This window comes from Zootoca vivipara, chromosome 1 (genome assembly GCF_963506605.1).
Source record: "Zootoca vivipara chromosome 1, rZooViv1.1, whole genome shotgun sequence".
NCBI lineage: Eukaryota > Metazoa > Chordata > Lepidosauria > Squamata > Lacertidae > Zootoca > Zootoca vivipara.
This window is the reverse complement of record NC_083276.1, coordinates 2,803,220-2,823,179: the sequence shown is the minus strand read 5'-3', so window position 1 is coordinate 2,823,179 and position 19,960 is coordinate 2,803,220. Positions and strand designations below refer to the sequence as shown.

The 19,960-nt window shown below is 50.6% G+C and overlaps 2 protein-coding genes across 2 annotated transcripts; both read right to left on the bottom strand.

The window, feature by feature from the left end:
• Window positions 1-2,521: 2,521 nt before the first annotated feature.
• Window positions 2,522-10,452, bottom strand: LOC118097525 (zinc finger and SCAN domain-containing protein 31-like). Its single transcript, XM_060269283.1, has 4 exons — window positions 10,318-10,452; window positions 8,352-9,195; window positions 6,116-6,230; window positions 2,522-4,454 (listed from the first exon to the last, which is right to left on the bottom strand). The coding sequence occupies exons 2-4, from the start codon at window positions 9,129-9,131 to the stop codon at window positions 3,763-3,765; spliced, it is 1,587 nt and encodes a 528-aa protein (XP_060125266.1). The 5' UTR covers window positions 9,132-9,195; window positions 10,318-10,452; the 3' UTR covers window positions 2,522-3,762.
• A 2,898-nt stretch (window positions 10,453-13,350) lies between these two features.
• LOC118097582 (small ribosomal subunit protein uS14) lies at window positions 13,351-14,588 on the bottom strand. The gene is made up of 3 exons (XM_035140622.2): window positions 14,459-14,588; window positions 14,000-14,099; window positions 13,351-13,503 (listed from the first exon to the last, which is right to left on the bottom strand). The coding sequence occupies exons 1-3, from the start codon at window positions 14,518-14,520 to the stop codon at window positions 13,495-13,497; spliced, it is 171 nt and encodes a 56-aa protein (XP_034996513.1). The 5' UTR covers window positions 14,521-14,588; the 3' UTR covers window positions 13,351-13,494.
• Between the last annotated feature and the right edge of the window lie 5,372 nt (window positions 14,589-19,960).

Here is a 19,960-nt window from a genome sequence, read left to right as displayed (position 1 = left end):
CAGTTGGAGGTGGAATTTCCTTGTTCGGGAGGAGGCTGTGTACGTGTCGTCTCGCTCACCAGATTATGGCTGTTTTTCCTCCCAGGATCCCCCCTTTGATACAGTTTAATATACAGACTAAAATAAACATGGAATCCAAAGAACCCTGAGTCGTGAGTGTTTCATTTTAGATGTACAGTATGTGGAGAAATGGTCTGTCCTTGACAGTAATGGGTTAAAACATTCAACCACTTTGGGTTACAGGCAACTTCAAAAAACCAGTCAGTAATCACCTGAGGTAAGTGTAGAAAGGGGTTGTTATAACGTTGCAATGTCCAGTATATGATGGGTGGAGGTATATTTGGGACGTAGGAAGCTGTCAAAGTAGATTCACCCGGTCTACCAATTGACGGAGAACAGACGCCGGGAAACATGCTGATAGAGCCGTCAAAGTAGACTCATCCGGTCTACCCATACAAGGAGCGGGAGCGCGAGTGCGTCCTTCCGGAGGGACGAAGTGTCGGCCAGCCCTTATTTACGGGGGGGGGGGGGAATAAAAGAAAGGAGGCTACGTGAAGAAGGGGCGTGCTTGTGGAACTGTGTAAACCTATATTTTGTGTAGAAAGATTGGGGGGGGGGGTAATTCCTACAACAGGCTGCAATGTTTTCAGATAAATGAAATATTTAAGATTGATAAAAAGAAAGATTTTCAGTATGAAATGTCAAATTTTCAGAGAGAAATAATAGGAAATGATAGGAAATTAAGATCAAAAATGTATAATCTGTTGCTGGAATGGGAAACGAAAGACAAAGAGGTTAAATCAGTTTTTACATCACCCTTTATAGAATTGGTGGATTCTCAACAAACAAACAAAAAAGGAGGAGGGAGGTTCTTGGTGCTTGTAGAGTTTCTTTTCTTTTTTGAAGGGGATGTCACAAAAAAAAGAAAAAATCCCACAGGAGGGGATACAAATACTGTACACACATTTATTTGTCCATGCGGAGATGTCAGGCTCAATTGCAGCTGGCTTGCACTCTTCATAAAGATTTGAGGAGCGACGTTATACTACTACCGTATCCATCCCAGCTCAGCCTTTGCTACGGCGTCGTTTCTTCTGCTAGAATCGATGATAACCAGCAGACGGCAAAAACTGCAGAAAATTTAGCAGGGGCAACTAGAATAAGATGTGTTATCGGATTCTCTTTCTGACACATTGCACAATTTATTTATTTTTAATCAAAAGAAATCCTATTGCTTCCCATGTTTTATCTGCGGCCAGAAGATCGTGTATTAATTCTGGCATTTGTATTGATGCCAACTTCCCTGGAACGTCCTTTGCATGGCTCTCTCCTCGGTGGTGCTTTGTGTTTTATTCTGTTGCTTTGGCTAGTGGCTGATGCAAATTCAGAAGGAAGGGGCGAGGGAAAGACTCCCGAGGAGAAAGGCAAAGGCAGGGGGGGGGAGGAGGAGGAGGAGACAGAGATGCAGGAAGACATGGGCAGCAAGTAAATAAAGGGGAGGGGAGGGAAGATGCCCACTTTGCCTCCCCTCAACATTCCTCAAGTCCCCCCAAGGAGCCGCAACACACCAGTGGAAAACCATTGGGCTAGAACAATTAAAACTTGACAAAACTCAAAGTGCCCATTATCAACATGGGGGGGGGAACCCAGGGCTATTCCCCAAACACTTGGGCACCTGAGACTATGTACAAACTGGCAACTGCCCTCCCCAAGGAAGAAGGGGTGTGTGAAGATCTGCATCAGGAACAAAGGGGGAGGGGAATAAAGATCCATATTGGGATCTGCTTCTCCTGTAGATCCTGCCACCCAAAGTGGTTGCAACAACTTGCCTCTTGGATGGGCCGGTTCTGGGGGCATCACTCGGGATACGCCTTGTAGAGAAGAATCATAGAATCATAGAGTTGGAAGAGACCACAAGGGCCATCCAGTCCAACCCCCTGCCGAGCAGGAAACACCATCAAAGCATTCTTGACATATGCCTGTCAAGCCTCTGCTTAAAAACCTCCAAAGAAGGAGGCTCCACCAAACTCCTTGGCAGCAAATTCCACTGCCGAACAGCTCTTACTGTCAGGAAGTTCTTCCTAATGTTTAGGTGGAATCTTCTTTCTTGAAGTTTGAATCCATTGCTCCGTGTCCGCTTCTCTGGAGCAGCAGAAAACAATCTTTCTCCCTCCTCCATATGACATCCTTTCATATATTTGAACATGGCTATCATATCACCCCTTAACCTTCTCTTCTCCAGGCTAAACATACCCAGCTCCCTAAGCCGTTCCTCATAAGGTTTCCAGGCCTTTGGCCATTTTGGTTGACCTCTTCTGGACATGTTCCAGCTTGTCAGTATCCTTCTTGTCAGTATCCTTCTTGCTAAAAGCATCTCCCTCCCATTCACACCTTCTCCACAAAAAGAGAGGAAATTCCTGACTTTACCTCTTGTGCACTTGGAACTCCTAAGACCGTGAAACCCAAGGCAACCTAAGCCCAGGGGAATACCAAATTAATGAGGCTGACAATCAGACGCAGTCCAGTCATCATACTGTGAAACTTTATTTGAATAAACGGTGGGCAGGAAGTTAGAAAAGAGGTCAAACACATTACGAGATAAAGCAAGGTACTGTAGCTCTTAAAAATGGACTAATCATGGCCTATTGACTAACAATATAGCAAACCGATGAGTAGCACAGGGGATGGTCAGTGTTCCAGTGGTATGGATATGGAAAATTCAACCGATGAGTTTTAAAATACCAAATGATTTTTTTTTTAGTACAGAAACCTTTTCATTCAGCTGGAAAATCGTAGTATAAAAATGGTATTCAAAGGATTATGCAAAGTTCAGGTAGTGAGCACCTGTTGTATCTGAACAGTGAAGGACAAGGTAGGTCCATCATTTGGGCAGTGAAAAGGGGGCATCAAAACTCAGCTCACTCACCACCAAGACCCCAGATTCACACCCTCCCCATATTATCCAGAATCACGTCTTGTGCACTAGTTTAATACATGTGCCTATAAATTTCCATACAAACACCAGAACACCACACAAACGCCATACATTTAAACTTTATTTCCCCCTTTATGAGTTTGTAGTAAGTCCTGGCTGACCCCTGAAGCTGTTACCACACTCCATACATTTAAATGGCTTCTCCCCAGTGTGAGTTTGTTGGTGCGAAGTAAGATGTTCAAGAGTTTTGCACGTTCCCAAGTAAGCCTGCTGCCCCCAAAAGCCAGAGAATCTTAGCCATATAGGGTGAAGCTCCTTGCAAGCTCCCTGGTGTTTCAGAAGATATCCTAAACATTCTAATAGTTAGTACTGTGTCTGTATACTTTCATGTCCGCTAGTGCAACTTCTTCCAACTGCTTTACATGGCTTTCTTCACCTGGGGGTGTTCTTTGATGTTTCGGATGTGCTCCACTTTTACAGCGCTCTTGCCAGAGTCGTTCCCAAGCGCTCAGCACCTGTAATCGAATGATGGGGAGCAGCCAGCGCACTCCCAGTAGTGCCCCCCTCACCCCACAAGATCTTGCACCTCATCAACGCACCCAGAACAGGGAGCAGTTCCGAAAAGCCCTCTGGGGTTTCTTGAATTCACTTTCACGGAATCAGAATTGTAGGAAGGGACCCCTAGGGTCATCCATCCCAACCCCCTGCAACACAGGAATTTCTGTGTCCTTTTCTGAAACATTCCTCTGAAAAGTGTCTCTCCGTGATCCGTGATCTCTTAAGCGGTTTCCTCCTGTGTGCACACACGTCACACCCATTTTGCGCTTTCAGCTCGTGCCGAAACCCTCCCTGCTTTTCCCCTCCCCCTGGTGGATTTTGTGGTGCTTGTTGAGGTTGGCCCTCTGGATGAAGCTCTTCCCACATTCCGCGCACTCGTAAGGCTTCTCCCCGGTGTGGATCCTCTGGTGCCGGTTGAGGTTGGAGTTGCTGCCGAACCTCCTTCCGCAGACGGGGCACTTGTGAGGCTTCTCTCCCGTGTGGATCCTCTGGTGACGGTAAAGGACCGAGCTGGACCTGAACGTCTTCCCACAAGACGAGCATTCGTAGGGCTTCTCCCCTGTGTGGGTCCTCTGGTGGATGATGAGCTTTGAGCCGGAAAGGAAGAACTTCCCACAGACCTGGCATTTGTGGGCTTTCGCTCCCGCTCGGCGGCTCTTGATCACGCTGGAGCCTGGGCCGAAGCTTTTCCCGTGAGCTCTGCAGGTATTCCGCTTCTTCCCTGTGTCCACTCCTGCTTGGACGGTGGTCACAATGAGGGCTGTGTAATCTCCCCCCAAAAGTACAGCTCCGTCTCCATCCCCTCCCGCGTAGTTCCTCAGCTGGCCCTCAGGCCTCTCCTGACGGGCAGAAGCATTTTCCTGGGGGGCCACCTCTTCTGCTTTCCACAGGGACACCCCTGCTCGGCCCGAATCTTCCGCTGTGAACATCTCCCTCTCGTGTGCAGCCATCCATTCCTGGCCTGCATAAGAAATGAGAGAATCCCAAATTACTCTTTCCTTGCGCTAGAGAAAAAGAAACAAGAGTTTTAAAGCAGGGGAAATAAAGGTTGGAGAATCAGAACATTAGGGGGAGGCAGTGTGGCGTAGTGGTTAGCATGATGGGGCAAAGGACCTGGGAGACCAGGGTTCAAATTCCCCAGCACACTGGGCCCTAAAGCTCCCTGGGTGATATTGGGCCAATCATTCTCAGCCTGCGAGACAGTTTAGGCTGAGAAGCAGTGACCCGCCCAAGGGCACCTAGTGGGTTTCATGGCCAAGTGGGGATTTGAACCCGGGTCTCCCGGGTCTTAGTTCAATATTCTAGCCAGTGCGCCATACTGCAGTAGGGCACCTTAGGGTATTTGAGATCTTTTGTGGGATTGATACACCATGAGAGCCAGCGTGGTGTAGTGGTTTAGAACAGTAGATTTCTAATCTGGGGAACTGGGACAGGAGGCGGGCAGGTGTGGAGGACTCCCTGGTCCTGAATGGGGTAACTGTGCCCTTGAAGGACCAGGTGCGCAGCCTGGGAGTCATTTTGGTACGCAGGCTGAGACCCTACCTGCCCGCAGACTGTCTTGCCAGTGGTGCATGCTCTAGTTATCTCCTGCTTGGACTACTGCAATGCACTCTATGTGGGGCTACCTTTGAAGGTGACCCGGAAACTACAACTAACCCAGAATGCGGCAGCTAGACTGGTGACCATACCTGCCAAGTCCGGGTCGTAAATATCCGGGATCGGCAGCGCGCGCATGACCGGCGCTTCGCCCTTCTATGGGCACCAGAAAATGGCGGCGCCAGCGCCGGAAGTCGCTTCCGCGCATGACCGGAAACACATAAAAGCGACTTCCGGCGCCGGCGCCGCCATTTTCTGATGCCCATAGAAGGGCAAAGCGCCACCGGAAGTCGCGTCATGCAACTTCCAGTCATGTGCGGAAGCGACTTCCGGCGCCGCCGCCATTTTCTGGTGCCCATAGAAGGGCAAGCGGCACCAGAAAAATGGCCGGGTAATTAGGGTTGCTAACAATTGCATTCTCCTCCACTCATAGCTGCCAAGTATCCCGATTTAAGGGACAATACCGGGATTTTTCCCTAAACGGGAGACCGCCGGGAAACGGTAAGAAAAAAAGGGTTTTCCCGGCGGATACGGGATACTTGGCAGCTATGCTGGTGACTGGGAGCGGCTGCCGAGACCACATAACACCGGTCTTGAAAGATCTACACTGGCTCCCAGTACGTTTCCGAGCACAATTCAAAGTGTTGGTGCTGACCTTTAAAGCCCTAAATGGCCTTGGTCCAGTATACCTGAAGGAGCGTCTCCACCCCCATCGTTCTGCCCGGACACTGAGGTCCAGCGCCAAGGGTCTTCTGGCGGTTCCCTCGCTGCGAGAAACCAAGTTGCAGGGAACCAGGCAGAGGGCCTTCTCGGTAGTGGCACCCACCCTGTGGAATGCCCTCCCACCAGAGGTCAAAGAGAACAACAATTACCAGACCTTTAGAAGGCATCTCAAGGCAGCCCTGTTTAGGGAAGCTTTTAATGTTTGATAGATTTCTGTATTTTAATGTTTTGTTGGAAGTCGCCCAGAGTGGCTGGGGTATAAATAATAAATTGTTGTTGTTGTTGTAATTATCCCCCTCTTACCCAACTTGCTGGCTTCCTGGTCCTCCTCCTCCTGCTTTGTTTCAGCGCACAGTGGCCCCTCTTGTTCCCCACCATCAGGAGCATTTTCTACCTCGGAGAAATTCACAGCCACCACCTGCAAGAGCAGCAAGGAAGCTTTTCAGAACAGGGACCCCCCCCCCTCTAGATCCTGAGGCCCACTTCGCTCTCCCCATCTCGACTTGGCAGCCCCATGGCCACACTGGGGGCTCAGGTACAGGCTGCCTGTCTCCATGAATTTGAAGCCTGATTATCGCCCACCCACAGCAACTGGCCCCCAGCTGGAGGGGCAGCTCCAGCAGGACAGAGCGAAGGAGCTCCTGGAGGCTTTCTGACTGGGGCAATTGGCCAGGTGGAGGGCTTAGGGGGAAGAGCAGGAGCCTCAGTGGACGCTAATGCAGAGGCCTCTCTGGGCAAGAGGTTGGCAACCCCCATGAATTTGTAGGAAATTCAATGGGGTGATGGGTTTCTCCAGCCTGCTCTGTGGGTGCGACTGAGAGAGGGAGGAAGAGGTTTATTTGCAGTGTGCGAGAGAGACAGAGGTACAATATGTGCATGAGTGTTTCTGAGAGAGGCTGTTTGTCAGTGGTCCTTGCATACTGCATGCATGTGTGTATATATGTGAAATCAGGACCAGCAAAACCTGGATGACTGCATGGCAAGCGTAAGATTGTGGGCGAGAGAAAAGAGTATTCTTTCTAATTTTGCATTATGTCACACCACACTCCCCATGGAAGCCCACAGCACTTTCTCAACATTCAAAATGTGCCCACCGGTCCCAAAAAGGTTGGCGACCACGGCTGATCATAAAGCCAGAGTGTTGTAGTGTCAGACTAGGACATGAGAGACCAGGGTTCAAATCCCCACTTGGCCAGGAAGCTCAGTGGGTGACCTTGAGGGGCCAGTCTCTGCCTCTCAGCCTGATCTACCTCACAAGGTTGTTGGTGTGGGGGATTAATGGCAAGCAGAGCCATGTACGCTGCCTGGAGCTCCTTGGAGGAAAAGGTGCAATAATAATTTACATAGGGCCTTCTTGGTAGTGGCACCCACCCTGTGGAATGCCCTCCCAACAGGTGTCAAGGAGATGAGTAACTATATAACCTTTAGAAGAAAATCTGAAGGCAGCCCTGCACTTGGAAGTTTTTAGTGTTTGATGATTTATTATATCTTTATATATTGCACCATAATATATAAAGACATAATAAATCATCAAACACTAAAAACTTCCAAGTGCATTATGGTGCTGGAGGAGACTCTTGAGAGTCCCATGGACTGCAAGACGATCAAACCTATCCATTCTGAAGGAAATCAGCCCCAAGTGCTCACTGGAAGGACAGGTCCTGAAGCTGAGGCTCCAATACTTTGGCCACCTCATGAGAAGAGAAGACTCCCTGGAAAAGACCCTGATGTTGGGAAAGATGGAGGGCACTAGGAGAAGGGGAAGACAGAGGACGAGATGGTTGGACAGTGTTCTCGAAGCTACGAACATGAGTTTGACCAAACTGCGGGAGGCAGTGCAAGACAGGAGTGCCTGGCGTGCTCTGGTCCATGGGGTCACGAAGAGTCGGACACGACTAAACGACTAAACAACAATATTGCACAGGTGAAACTCAGAAAATTAGAATATCGTCGAAAAGTGCATTTATTTCAGTAATAGATGCATTACATGCAAAGCAAGATATGTCAAGCCTTTATTTGTTGTAATTGTAATTATTTGTCGTTAGGCAGGTCAATTATAAATGGAATGTAATTAATGAAATGTAATAGCGATGTTTATTTTTGTATTATTGTAACTATTTGTTTAATTACTGTAGAATTTCCAAAAGAAAGCATTTGTAAAAATTAAAAGGAAAATAAAAAATAATAAGTTGCATTACTGAAATAAATGCACTTTTCGACGATATTCTAATTTTCCGAGTTTCACCTGTATGTTTGAAGCCACCCAGATAGGCAGGATATAAATAATAATATTATCATTATTATTATTAACCAATAAGGCTATCCTACCTATATTGGAAGGAAAGGAAAATAGGAATGCAATGCAAACTTGAGCATATAGATTTGGGTTGTCCTATTATTTACTCTGTGGGGCAACTGTGCCGGTCAGGCCAGGCCAGGCTGTGGGAACAGCTGTACCCAAAAACTAGACCTGAAGGGTGTGCTTTCTGGACCCAGATCCAGAAAGTCCCACCGCAGAGGAACTTTGCGGAGAAATCACCTGGCTTCCGTCTCGTTCGGTCTCTTGCTGCCTGAGCAGAAAGTCCTCGGCCAGGGCCACTGCCTGGGAGCAGGTCTCGGGGCCCCGTTCCCTCACCCAGCTCTGGATCTCGGGCGGCAGGACGCTCAGGAACTGCTCCAGGACCAGCAGCTCCAGGATCTGCTCCTTGGAGTGCCTCTCGACGGCCAGCCACTGGCGGCACAGATCCTGCAGCCGCCCATGGACGTCCCGGGGGCCCTTGGCCTCCCCATAGCAGAAGCGCCGGAAGTGCTGGCGCTGCTTCTCCCGGCCGAGAGCATCTCTGCGCAAGAGGGCCGCCTTCACCTTCCTGTAGTCCTCCCGGTCTCTGCCCTCCAGCAAGCCAAAGGCCAGCTCAGCTTCTCCTCGGAGGGCCGGCAATAGCCGCGCTACCCACTCCTCCCGGGGCCAGCGGCAGGCTGCGGCTACTTGCTCGAAAGAGGCCAGGAAGGCCTTTGTGTCGCCCCACGGGGTGGGCTCCTCAGGCTGGGCTTCCGGGCCCTGGCAAGGGGGCTCCACCGTCCTCAGGAAGTCCTGCCACTGGGATTCCCACTGGCGGGAGAAGCCCTCTTCCGGCTCCTCTTTCACGGGCTGCGGAGTGGCTTTCTGAGGGGATCTCATTGCTTCTGGGGACTGCCTTCTGTCCTCCATCTTGGGTTTGCAGTCTACAGTGTCCGGGTCCTCCTGAAGGCCTCTTCCTCCTGCTCCCTCCAGCGCTTCCTCCGGGGCGCATCCTGTCGCGACTTCTTCCTCCAATTTCATCTTCGCCAATAACTCCAGCAGCTCTGGAATAAAAGACAGCAATCTGGACAGCTGTGCTGAGCTCCTGTCAAGGAAGAGGAAAGGCAGAATTAGAACAAAAGGAGCTCTCCGCCTCCAGAAAACCCTTCACCTTTTATTTTTAAACAAACTGGCCATACAGCAAACAACATGGACATTGTGCCTGTTTTAGTGGGTTTCCAAAAGATTTTTAAAAAACAAAAAAACCCACCCTATTTATTTTGTAAATGCAGGCAGAACTTTATCCAACTACAGTCTCTTTTCTGCTGTTTGAGCACTCAGAGTGAATTCCAAAGTGAACCATTTCCCAAGCCCAGATTCAACATCTTGGGATCAAAGAGGAGAAAAGGAGGTGGGAATGGCAGTGGTCAGATAGGCCTCCTATGGATCAAAGGGGAAGAAGAAACATTCCAGCTCAAATCCCTCAAAATCTTGGCTAGGGCAGAATAAGACTGGGAAGGTGAGATCCACCCACAGCAACCAGCTTTTGCCTCTCCGGCTGAGGACCTCAAGGGCAGATGGCTGCTCCCTCTCCAGTTTTGGACACATGTCTCCCGGGAAGAAAGGGCTATGATGCCACTGCCCTTTTGGACATCCAGGGAGGGGGGCAGGAGGGTGCTGAGCTATCTCTGCCTTGCCCGGCATGGAGGGCGGATCCTTCTGGGAGCGTGCAAAGCTGCTTTCTGCAGAGTAAAGTCAATGGTCCCCCACCTGGGATGCATGGGTCAGGGCGCTCCCTAACCTGCCCCTTTCCATGGAGTTGCCTCTCTAAACACACACACACACACACCCCTCCTCTGCCCTGGCCTTATTTAATCTATTTACATTTCTATACCGCCCCATATCTGTAGGTCTTAGGGTGGTTTGCAAGATAAAACCACAGTATGAAAACATAAAATACATAATAATAGCCAGGGCTAGCTAGATGCAGAAACAAACCGTCTCTGCCCCCCTCCCTTTCCACCCCAGTGGGGTTCCCAAGGGCCTAGATCTCTCCCCTATCGTTGCAAAGCGCCCCCTCCCCAGACAGAGTCACTGATGCTGCACAGGTGGCGTCTTACATTGGGGGGGGGGGGTTTGCAAGAATGACTGAATGGCCGGGGGGGGGTTTCTTGCATGGACCTGGCCACCCTCTGTCCTCTCCCTCCCTCTTTGCAATGCATCTCACCTCTGCACGTGCCCCCCCTTCCTTCCTTCCTCCCTGGTCCGGCTCTTTCTCTGCTGCTGCGCTGTTTAGTAGCAATCCTTCCCCATCCCAGAAACAGCATCCACGGCTTCGCATAGAGATAGGAAAAGGATAGAGTCACCGCAGGTTTTTTTTTTTGTCTGGAGCTCCACTTCCGGGCTCGTTTCCTTCCTTCGCTCCGGAACGGAAGTGAAATCTTCCCATGCAGGACAATGGAGAGATCTCAAGGGCTGCTCTTTGTGAATGAATGAATGAACGAATGAATCTTTATTTGCGCCAGCCATCGGCCATAGCGATAAAACAACAATGCGATACACAAAGAATAGAAATAAAAAGTCAATTATATAAAATACATTTTACGGTTTTGAATCAATAGTCAAAAAGTGCATTTTATTCTGATTGCCCCAGCTAAAAACCTTGCTACACTTTGTGATGCAAAGTCCTCTTTGGCCTGTGAGCGATTCCCCTCCTGCTCTCAACCCTTTTGCTCTTTTCTCGTGCCGTTTCATATTCTGATGCTCTGTTTATTAATTGCTTCTGTTATCTTAACGATTCTTTCCTCCAACTTTGGGAGACAGCAGGGCATTTAAATGATCGACATAATGTATTCCCTTGCACCCAACAGCAAAAGCAATGTAGGATTCTTTAGCTGTGATTCCAGCATTGCAGGGGGCTGGACTAGATGACTCTTGGGGGTCCCTTCCAACTATACGATTCTACAGACATTAATCATGGTCAAAATGGGGCCCGTGGAAATGAAATGAACGGATGGCTTATTTGGATATCACCCTGTAACTTTTAGCATGGCTGGTATTGCACAGTCTCACATCCACACAGAAACAAGAGGCAGGAGCTCATGAATGTGAGTTGCTGAATCAGGAGCCAGGAGAGATTTGCTGCTGTTCCAGTCCTGCTTGTGGGCTTCTTTCTGTTGGGAGTGTCTGTCAGAAGAGGATGGATCCAGAAGCCAGACTTCTCTGCTCTTCTCCCCTGCCTGATCATGGGCTAGTCCTGCATATGTCTGCAGCTGTTTTTGCAACCTTCCGTGGCATATTCCATTAATGGCTTTTGGGAAGCCCCTGGATGTTATATTGACTTGATGCTCTGCCTTTAAATCCAGCTCTGGTCCCAGCTAGAGGAGGGTGTTAGGATGGCTTGGAGCTGATAAAGGCATTTATTTCTAGGTGTTCCATAAATTTGGCACAGACACAAACTGAAGATGTTAGAAGAGGAAGGCAGTGGAGCACTATTTTCAGAAGCTGAATTTAAAAGGGTTGGATATCAGAGAAAGAGCTTAGGAGACCGAAGCCTCCCCCCCCCCCGGTTAGCAAACAATATTTACCTATTTATTTATTGCATTTATACCCCTCCTTTTCCTCCAGGAAGCTCTAGGCAGTGTGCATGGTTCTCTCTCCTATTAATCCTGCACAACAACCCTGCGAGGTAGGATTAGCTGAGAGAAAGCAGTGACCGGTGCCTGAGATCACCTACCGGTAGTGAAGCTCATAGCTGAGTGGGGGATTTGAACCCTGGTCTCCCAAGTCCCAGTCTGACTCTCCAACCATTAAGCCACACTGGCTCTCAAAAGCATCCCAAAGATCCCAGGGCATAATCAAACAAAAACATACCAATAACCCTTGTGGAGGGTTCCCTCAGCCTTCTCTCCCCTCTCCAAGGAAGTCCTCTGGACAGTCACAGCTGCCTCCCCTGCCCCAAAGAGAGGTACCTCCTCACACTGCCCCACAGGGGCCCGTGAAGCACCCCCTGGCCAGCCCCAGAGGCACCATTCGCCTGTGGAGCTTGTAGCCAGGGCTGCTGCAACAAGCCTTGGGGAGGCAGAGAGGGCATCAGAGTAGGGAGGGAAGGAAAGAGGGACAGAGGCCAGTGTTGCCCATTGCACCCCTGACCATCCTTCAAGGCACCCTAAGGTGCTACGGCACACAGGTTGAAAACCACTGAAACAATTGATCACTCTAGCTCAGAGTGGTGGAAAGCAGCTCTCCAGTTTCAGGCAGAGTCCTCCCTCAGCCTACTCGGAGGTCAGGACTTGAACCCAGGACCTCCAAGCTTTGCCCCTTCAACATGTGGATTTCTGGGGAAGACTCCCACCAATCTGTGGTGAGATCCTCCAACACAGTCTGGTATGACAGTCAGACTTCAAATTGAAGTGGTTCCACTGGTGTTTCATTGCCTGTTTTACAGTTGCTTTACCCATTCATTTTAGCACCTGCAAAATGTATTTTCCCTGTTACTCACTCCCCCCAATCTTGCAATAGAGAAAAATGCTTCCTAGCTGCCTTGAGCTCCAGCAGTTCTCATCGCTACAACTCCAGAGTTTAAAAATTCTAGATATACAGTACCGTACATACATACATAGAATAGTGGGTATAATCTCTCTCTCCTGCCATCTACTGGCTGTTGCGTAGATCACCTTATCAAAATTCAAACACCCACAACAAACCCCTTTAGATCATACAATAAATCTGCTTTGTAAAATTGGCAGTAATTTGTTTTTATATAAAGCACAAAAACTTGGGAATTTAACCCTTCATTTAGATTGGAGTGTGAGGTTGATTACGAAGGTGACAACTCCCACCCCTGCCTGGAGAAAGCAGGACCTCTGAAACGTATACCCTGGGTCCAACCCACTTGCTGGAAACTGCAGGAAGGTCCTGCTAGCTTAAAGGCTTCCCATACTGTAGGTGCCTGGTTGGCCCCTGTGAGGACAGCAAGGCTGCCACTAGCCTGAAGCAGCTGCAGGACTCCTATATGTTGTTATGAGAAGCAACCAGGTACAAAAAGAACAGTCGGGAAACAGAGGAGTCTCTCTGTAACTAAGACTCCTCTTCAGTTAGGCCCCTAACTCATACCATGGATACTGGTCATAAGATGACAAGGCAGATGACAAGGCCCCTTTTTGGGTGCTGGAATCCACCCCTGCCACCTCCTCCTTTCCCAAGCGCTATTTGCTATGACTATAGAACTATGCCAAATCATGAACATCACACACCAGAGTTTGAGAATCTGGGCCAACAAGTCCCTATTTTTTATTTTTCTGTACACAAAAGCATCTTATGTGCGGCGAGAGGGTCTCATCCGGCCGAAGCAGCTTCCATGTTTGCCGTCCTCTTCAGGCCATCTCTGTGGGTGGACAGGTGTTTAATCCAGCTGAAATGTGAGAGAAGAGCAAAGGCGTTTAGTGTGGCTTTCTCTTGGAGTCTCCCCAAACCGTGGCTTCTTCCTCTAGGCCTGTGACTGCCAGGACCCAAGAGGCCCCTTTTTCTACTCTCGAGCCTCTCTCCTCTTGGGAAGAAGCAATTGGCTCCTCGCCCCTTCTGCCCGCCTTTTATTTTTTATTATTATTATTTCACAAACAATACATTCTCTCATAACATTACACTATCATTCATATTATACATTTCTCCCTTTTATCCCATCACCATAACCCACCCCCCTTCACCCCCCCTGACTTCCCTCTGCATTAACGTCCCTGCTTCTTTATTACTCGCCCCTTCTGCCCGCCTTTTAGGCTCTGGGCAGCGCAAGGAGCAGGGCTAACGGCCCTCGCTGGCCTCTCTCCCCAGAGAAAGGGGGTCCCCCACCCACCCACCCACCCCGTCCCCTTCTGCCCTCGTCCATCCATCCACCCCCCTTCCCACCTCACCTTGATGAAGCCGATGTCCTTGGCGTATTGGCGGAAGCACTGGCGGCACATGTTGAGCCCGTACTTGCGGATGAGGCCGTGGCGGTTGGAGCACACGCGGCTGTGGGGGGGGGGGGGAGAGGCCTGTGGGTCAGCGGGGGGGGGGGGCAGGAGGGACCCCTCACTCCCTATACTCCCCCTCGGAGGAAGTGCCCCCTCTGCCCCCCTCCCCTCCCTTTACTCCCCCCTCCCCCCTCGGAGGAAGCGCCCCCTCAGCCCCCCCCGAGACCCCTCCCCCCGGGCTTAGCTGCCCTTTCCCTCCTCTCCCCCCCACTCCCTATACAGCGCCCCCTCTGCCCCCCTTTCTCTTCCCTCTTTCCCTCCCTGAGGCGCCTCATGGCTCCCTCCCTTCCTTCCGGCCCCCCCTCACCCTAATGACCCCCCGACCCCCTTCCCTCCCTCCCGCCGCCTTCCACCCACCAGGACCGGGATCCCTGGCCGAACTTCCTCGGGTGGCTCCAGTAGAGCTGCTGGTGCCCCATCTTGCTCGGCGCCTGGCGAGGGAAGGAAAGGCCGCGCCGGAGCGCGCACGCGCGCACGTGGCGGGCTCTGTCTCTCCCGTGGTGCCCCGCGCCTCCTGTCCCCGCCCCTCTCCCGTGACGTCACCCCGGGCCGAGCCAAGAGGCGCAGTTCCTTGTGGCTCCTCCAGCCGGGCGCGGTGGCGCGTGCCTGTAATCCAGCTACTCCTGGAGGCTGAGTCTGGCGGATCGCTTGAGCTCAGGAGTTCGGGGCTGCTGTGGGCTATGCCGATCGGGTGTCCGCACTAAGTTCGGCATCAATATGGCGAGCCCCGGGGAGCCGAGGCGCGCCAGGTTGCCCAAGGAGGGGTGAACCGGCCCAGGTCGGAGACGGAGCAGGTCAAAACTCCCGTGCCGATCAGTAGTGGGACCGCGCCTGTGAATAGCCGCTGCAGCCTTACCTGGGCAACACAGCGAAACCCAGATTCTTTTGCTGCAGCTCAGCTCAGTTCAATTCAATGCAACAAAATAAGAATATGAAGAATATCAATAAGCGCAGTTCAGAGAGAGGAGGCGCAAGGAACTTGGGCTGCTGCTAGAACTAATAATAATAATAAAAAACAACCATTGGTCTAGTAAGGGCGATTCCGAGAGAGACGCTACAGAAAGAGCAATAGCAAATGCATTTATTCCATCCAGGGAAATCGCCGCCCAACCCTTCCCGAGGATGCCTTGGCCCCCAGGATAATCCCCAGCCGCTTGCAGGAATTCCTCAGCCCGCAGGAAAAGCCACTGGCCCCGTGGGCACGGAGATCTCGGGATGCCGCGGGTGGCGGGGACTGCGGGGCGGGAAAGGGAGTTTGCACGGCGCTCTGCAAGCCCTTTCTGGCCCCGTTGAGCTGCATTTCTCCCAAGACCTCCCAAGGACCCGAGAGCGCTGCGCGACCGCTCCCTCCTGGCCACAGCCAGGAAGTGCCGCTCGGGCCGCGCGCACTTCCCCGGCGCCGCCAGCAGGGGTCAGCGCAGCGCACCCGGACTGGCGCTCCGGCATAGGAAGGTGAGAGGGAAAATGCTTTTAGGATCTTTAAGTTGCAGAGACAGACAAGCCCTTCTGTAACCGTAACCACAGGTAAATACGCAAGCTCACTTTTATTTAGAAATGGGTAATAGCGTGATCCCCCAACAATGTAAATTCCGATTCCCAGATACGGTCCATTGAAGCTGTCTCTAAACTGGTTTCCAGATGTTTGGGACTACAAGTCCCATCATCCCTGATGATCACCCTTGCAGGGCCCTGGTCTTCTTGATGCCTTCTCCTGGAGTCCCTTCGTGCCTCCAGAAACTGCCAACATTTTGTGGGAGCGATTTAAGGGCATCTGAAATTGAGTATTGTGCAGTTGAAGTAGTAAGATGAACTCTCTTTGTTGCCCTTGCGTAACAAATCCACTTTAGGAAAGAACCAGACAAGGGAAGTGATGGGAAGGGCCTTCAAAAGTGGGTGGGGTGGGTGGAAGGATAATTAATGGTTCTTCGATGTATAAACACCCCTCAACCCGAATCAGGATGAATTTGCTTTGCAGAATAACTTCCCCACCAAACAACTCCAAAGGAACACTCAGTAAAAAAACGGATAAAGTCTAACCTCTGCTTTGTGCAAGCAAATGAGCGCAGAGTTAAACTACGGAACTCTCTTCCACATGAGGCAGTGATGGCCACCAACCTAGAGGGTTTTAAAAGAGGATCAGACAGATTTGTGGAGGAGAGGGCTAGCCATGATTTTTAGCCATGAGGGCTCTGCAGTAATGCTTCAGAATCGGGGCCGGATTTAGGTTTGATGAGGCCCTAAGCTACTGAAGGTAATGGGGCTCTCTATATGTCTAGCTGTCCTTTGTCAACAACAAATTGTCGCTTTTTTGTCTTGAATATATGCTATATGGTAATTGATGGACCTAATAGGTATCTCGAGCCATTTGCACATGTTGCCGTGCAAAGTCCATGCAGACTGTAGGCACCCTATATATAGAAAGGAGCAAACCATTTCTCTATATATTTTAGGGAGCAGACTAGCAGGCGGGGTCCATGACTTACATCATAGGAGCCTATACAGGACAAAACACTGTTCTGTAGGTTCTGTTTTATTTTATTTGTTTTTATCTTATATTTTAGAAATGTACACCCAGGTATTTTTTCCTTTACATTTTTTGGGGGGGCCTCCAAGAGAGTGGGAACCTGAGCTATAGCTTGTTTAGCGTATACATAAATCCGGCACTGTTTGGAATACCAGTTCCTGAAAACCACAAGAGGGGAGGGGGCTCTTTTGCTTGGGTCCTGCTTGTGGGTTTCAGCCACTATGAAAACAGGATGCTGAACTAGGTGGGCCATTGGCCTGATCCAGCAGGCTCTTCTTTTTCAGTCCATAATCACTGAAAAAATGAGTTACTTGGAGGCATTTGACAGAAGAAAGAGAAAGACCATTGAATTGTGGAGTTGGGACCCCAGGGATCATCTAGTCCAGCCCCTTGCAATGGCTTCACCCAGGTGCTTGGGGAGACAGTGCCAGGCCAAAGGGGTGGCAAGGGAATGAGGTTGGAATCTTTGGAGGGAGCAGGAGACCTCTGAATAATTGGGGGGTGGGGGAATGGGGCAGCCAAGGCCATAGCATGGATCTGACATTCTAAAATTCCTTACCTGGCCCCTCTTGCCCCCACCCCCTGATCAATAAAGCCTAGGAGTAGTTCTGGGAGGTTCAGATGGTTCCCCCTCCTGCCCCCAGCATCTTAAACACTGGTTGGCCCATGCTCTGGGCTTTGCCAATTGCTTTCAACAGCCGAATCAATATTCCGTGCAGGGTAATATAAACAGTGGGCTAATGGTCAAATCACTATTTTAATTTAAAACAGAGGAAAAGGAGACATCTATTATCTGTGGCAATAAAAATTCTGCAGCCGCTGCATGCTGGGTTAATAATCCCATGGGCGCATATGTTGAACTGAAATTAAATGAGATCATCTGAAGAGGGAGAGTTTCTGCTTTGATCCTTGTGCCTGACTTCTGAAGGTAGGTGGCAGACTTGTCACGCAGATGAAGAAGCGTTTAGGCATCAGCATTTGAGGGGGGGGGCTTAAAAGATCAAGTATATGGATGCTGCCCTTCTTTGGGGCTGCAAACGGGCAGCCTCAGGTTCAGTTAAGGGAGCCATAATGGTCAGGGCGCTGGAGCAACTCACCTAGGAGGAAAGGATACAAGGTTTGGGGCTTTGTAGTTTAGGGAATCATAGAATTGTAGAGTTGGAAGGGAACCCTAGGGTCATCTAGTCCAACCCCCTGCAATGCATGAATCTCAGCTAAAGCATCCATGACACTAGTTACAGGTGGGTAGCCGTGTTGGTCTGAGTCGAAGCAAAATAAAAAAAATCCTTCAGTAGCAGGCCAAACCTTACGCCAAAGGATAAATGGACATAAATCTGACATCAGGAACCACAAGACAGAGAAACCAGTAGGAGAACACTTCAATCTCCCAGGACATTCTATACGAGATCTCAAAGCAGCTGTTTTATTACAGAAAAATTTCAGAAACAGACTGCAAAGAGAAGTTGCTGAACTGCAACTTATTACCAAGCTTAAAACTATGGAGAGACCAGGTCTGAATAAAGACATTGGATTCTTATCTCATTATGCATGATCTAGCTTTCTTTAGCACCTCAGCCCTTGCTCCCCCCCCCGCAGGACCAATTGCAGTCATCAGCAGTCGTTAACAGCCATCAACAGGTTTACCACTCCTATCAGCCCATCACCCATTCCCACCCCCCACCCTCTGAATATACATAAGGGTCTGGTGGATTCTGTTTCAGTGTATCTGATGAAGTGTGCATGCACACGAAAGCTCATACCAAAATAAAAACTTAGTTGGTCTTTAAGATGCTACTGAAGGAATTTTTTTATTTTGCATCCATGATAGATAGCCACCTAACCTCTGTTTAAAAACCTCCAAGGAAGGAGGGTCCACGTGGGTAATGGAGGACATGGCTGAGGGAGGCGCATTACATAAAAAGAAAGTGCTTTTTTCCATGTAGCTCAGAGTTAAACTGTGGAACTCCGTCCCACAGGAGGCAGTGATGGCCAGCAACTTGGGTGGCTTTAAAAGAGGATGAGACAATTCACAAAGGACTCTGGTTGGATGCTTTGTGGACATTGTGCTGTTGAGGCCACCTTGGAGAAAAAGGTGGAATGGAAATGCAACAAATGAGAAAAGCAATGCCTCAAATAAACAACAAAATGTAGAATATAAATGCACTTACTAATACTAGAACTGAAATCAGGGCCGTCTTAAACGCCCCTGCCGCTGTGGTGCGCCGGATCTCTCCGGCGCCCTCCCGCCCCGTTTCCCAGCGCGGTGGCGGGTGGGCGGGCAGGCACAGCGCGATCTCTCCGGCGCCCTCCCGCCCCGTTTCCCAGCGTGGTGGGCGGGTGGGCGCAGCGGCGGGCGGGCGGGCAGGCACAGCGCGATCTCTCTGGCGCCCTCCCGCCCCGTTTCCCAGCGCGGTGGCGGGTGGGCGGGCAGGCACAGCGCGATCTCTCCGGCGCCCTCCCGCCCCGTTTCCCAGCGCGGTGGGCGGGTGGGCGCAGTGGCGGGTGGGCGGGCAGGCACAGCGCGATCTCTCTGGCGCCCTCCCGCCCCGTTTCCCAGCGCGGTGGGCGGGTGGGCGCAGCGCGGCTCCCACAGGCGCAGCTGCGAGGCGGACCGGCGGACCGGCCGGCCAGCGGGCGGGTGCAGCTCGCGGCGCCTTTCTGGCGGCCGGCGCCATGGTGCCCTGCGCCACCGGGGGTCTACCTAGAGCCGGTCCTGACTGAAATAAACCCTTGAGCGATACCCCATAAGCACCTGAACCCAGGTGCACACCTCTTGTGTTCAGGTGCAAGGCAGCATGTGGACACCACAATGGTCTCTAGACAGCCCGAGCAGCAGAACAAGCAACTTTGCACAGTTGTTCGATGAAAAACTGGGGTTCACTTTGTTATCAGAGAAATCTGACGGCTCCCCTGGACAAAAAAGCAAAGACACCAACCAGGAATATCAGAGCAAAACAGCAGCCAGTAGTCTTGGTCTTTATCGAAGGCTGTCACGACAGGACTCCCACTCGCCACAAGACGAAGCAAGGTGGAAGCCCCGAACAAAAGGAGACCCCAGCTTTTATTAGCTCCCCATCCCCACGTTACACCCCTAAAACTACATCATCACTACATCATAACTACATCATTGATACGGCACAAAAAGGGAGGGGTTGAGGTGGTAACCTGAGCATCTTGACACCTGTCTTGTTCCTCCCCTCACCCTCCCAGGCACACATTCCAGAGAACAAAGTTTTACATTCCCCTTTTAAACTCACAGCAGGTAGCTGGTTGCTGGCTTGTTTAAGCCTCTCAATATTAGATTCCTGGTAAGTTCCCTTATATCCCTCTTAAAA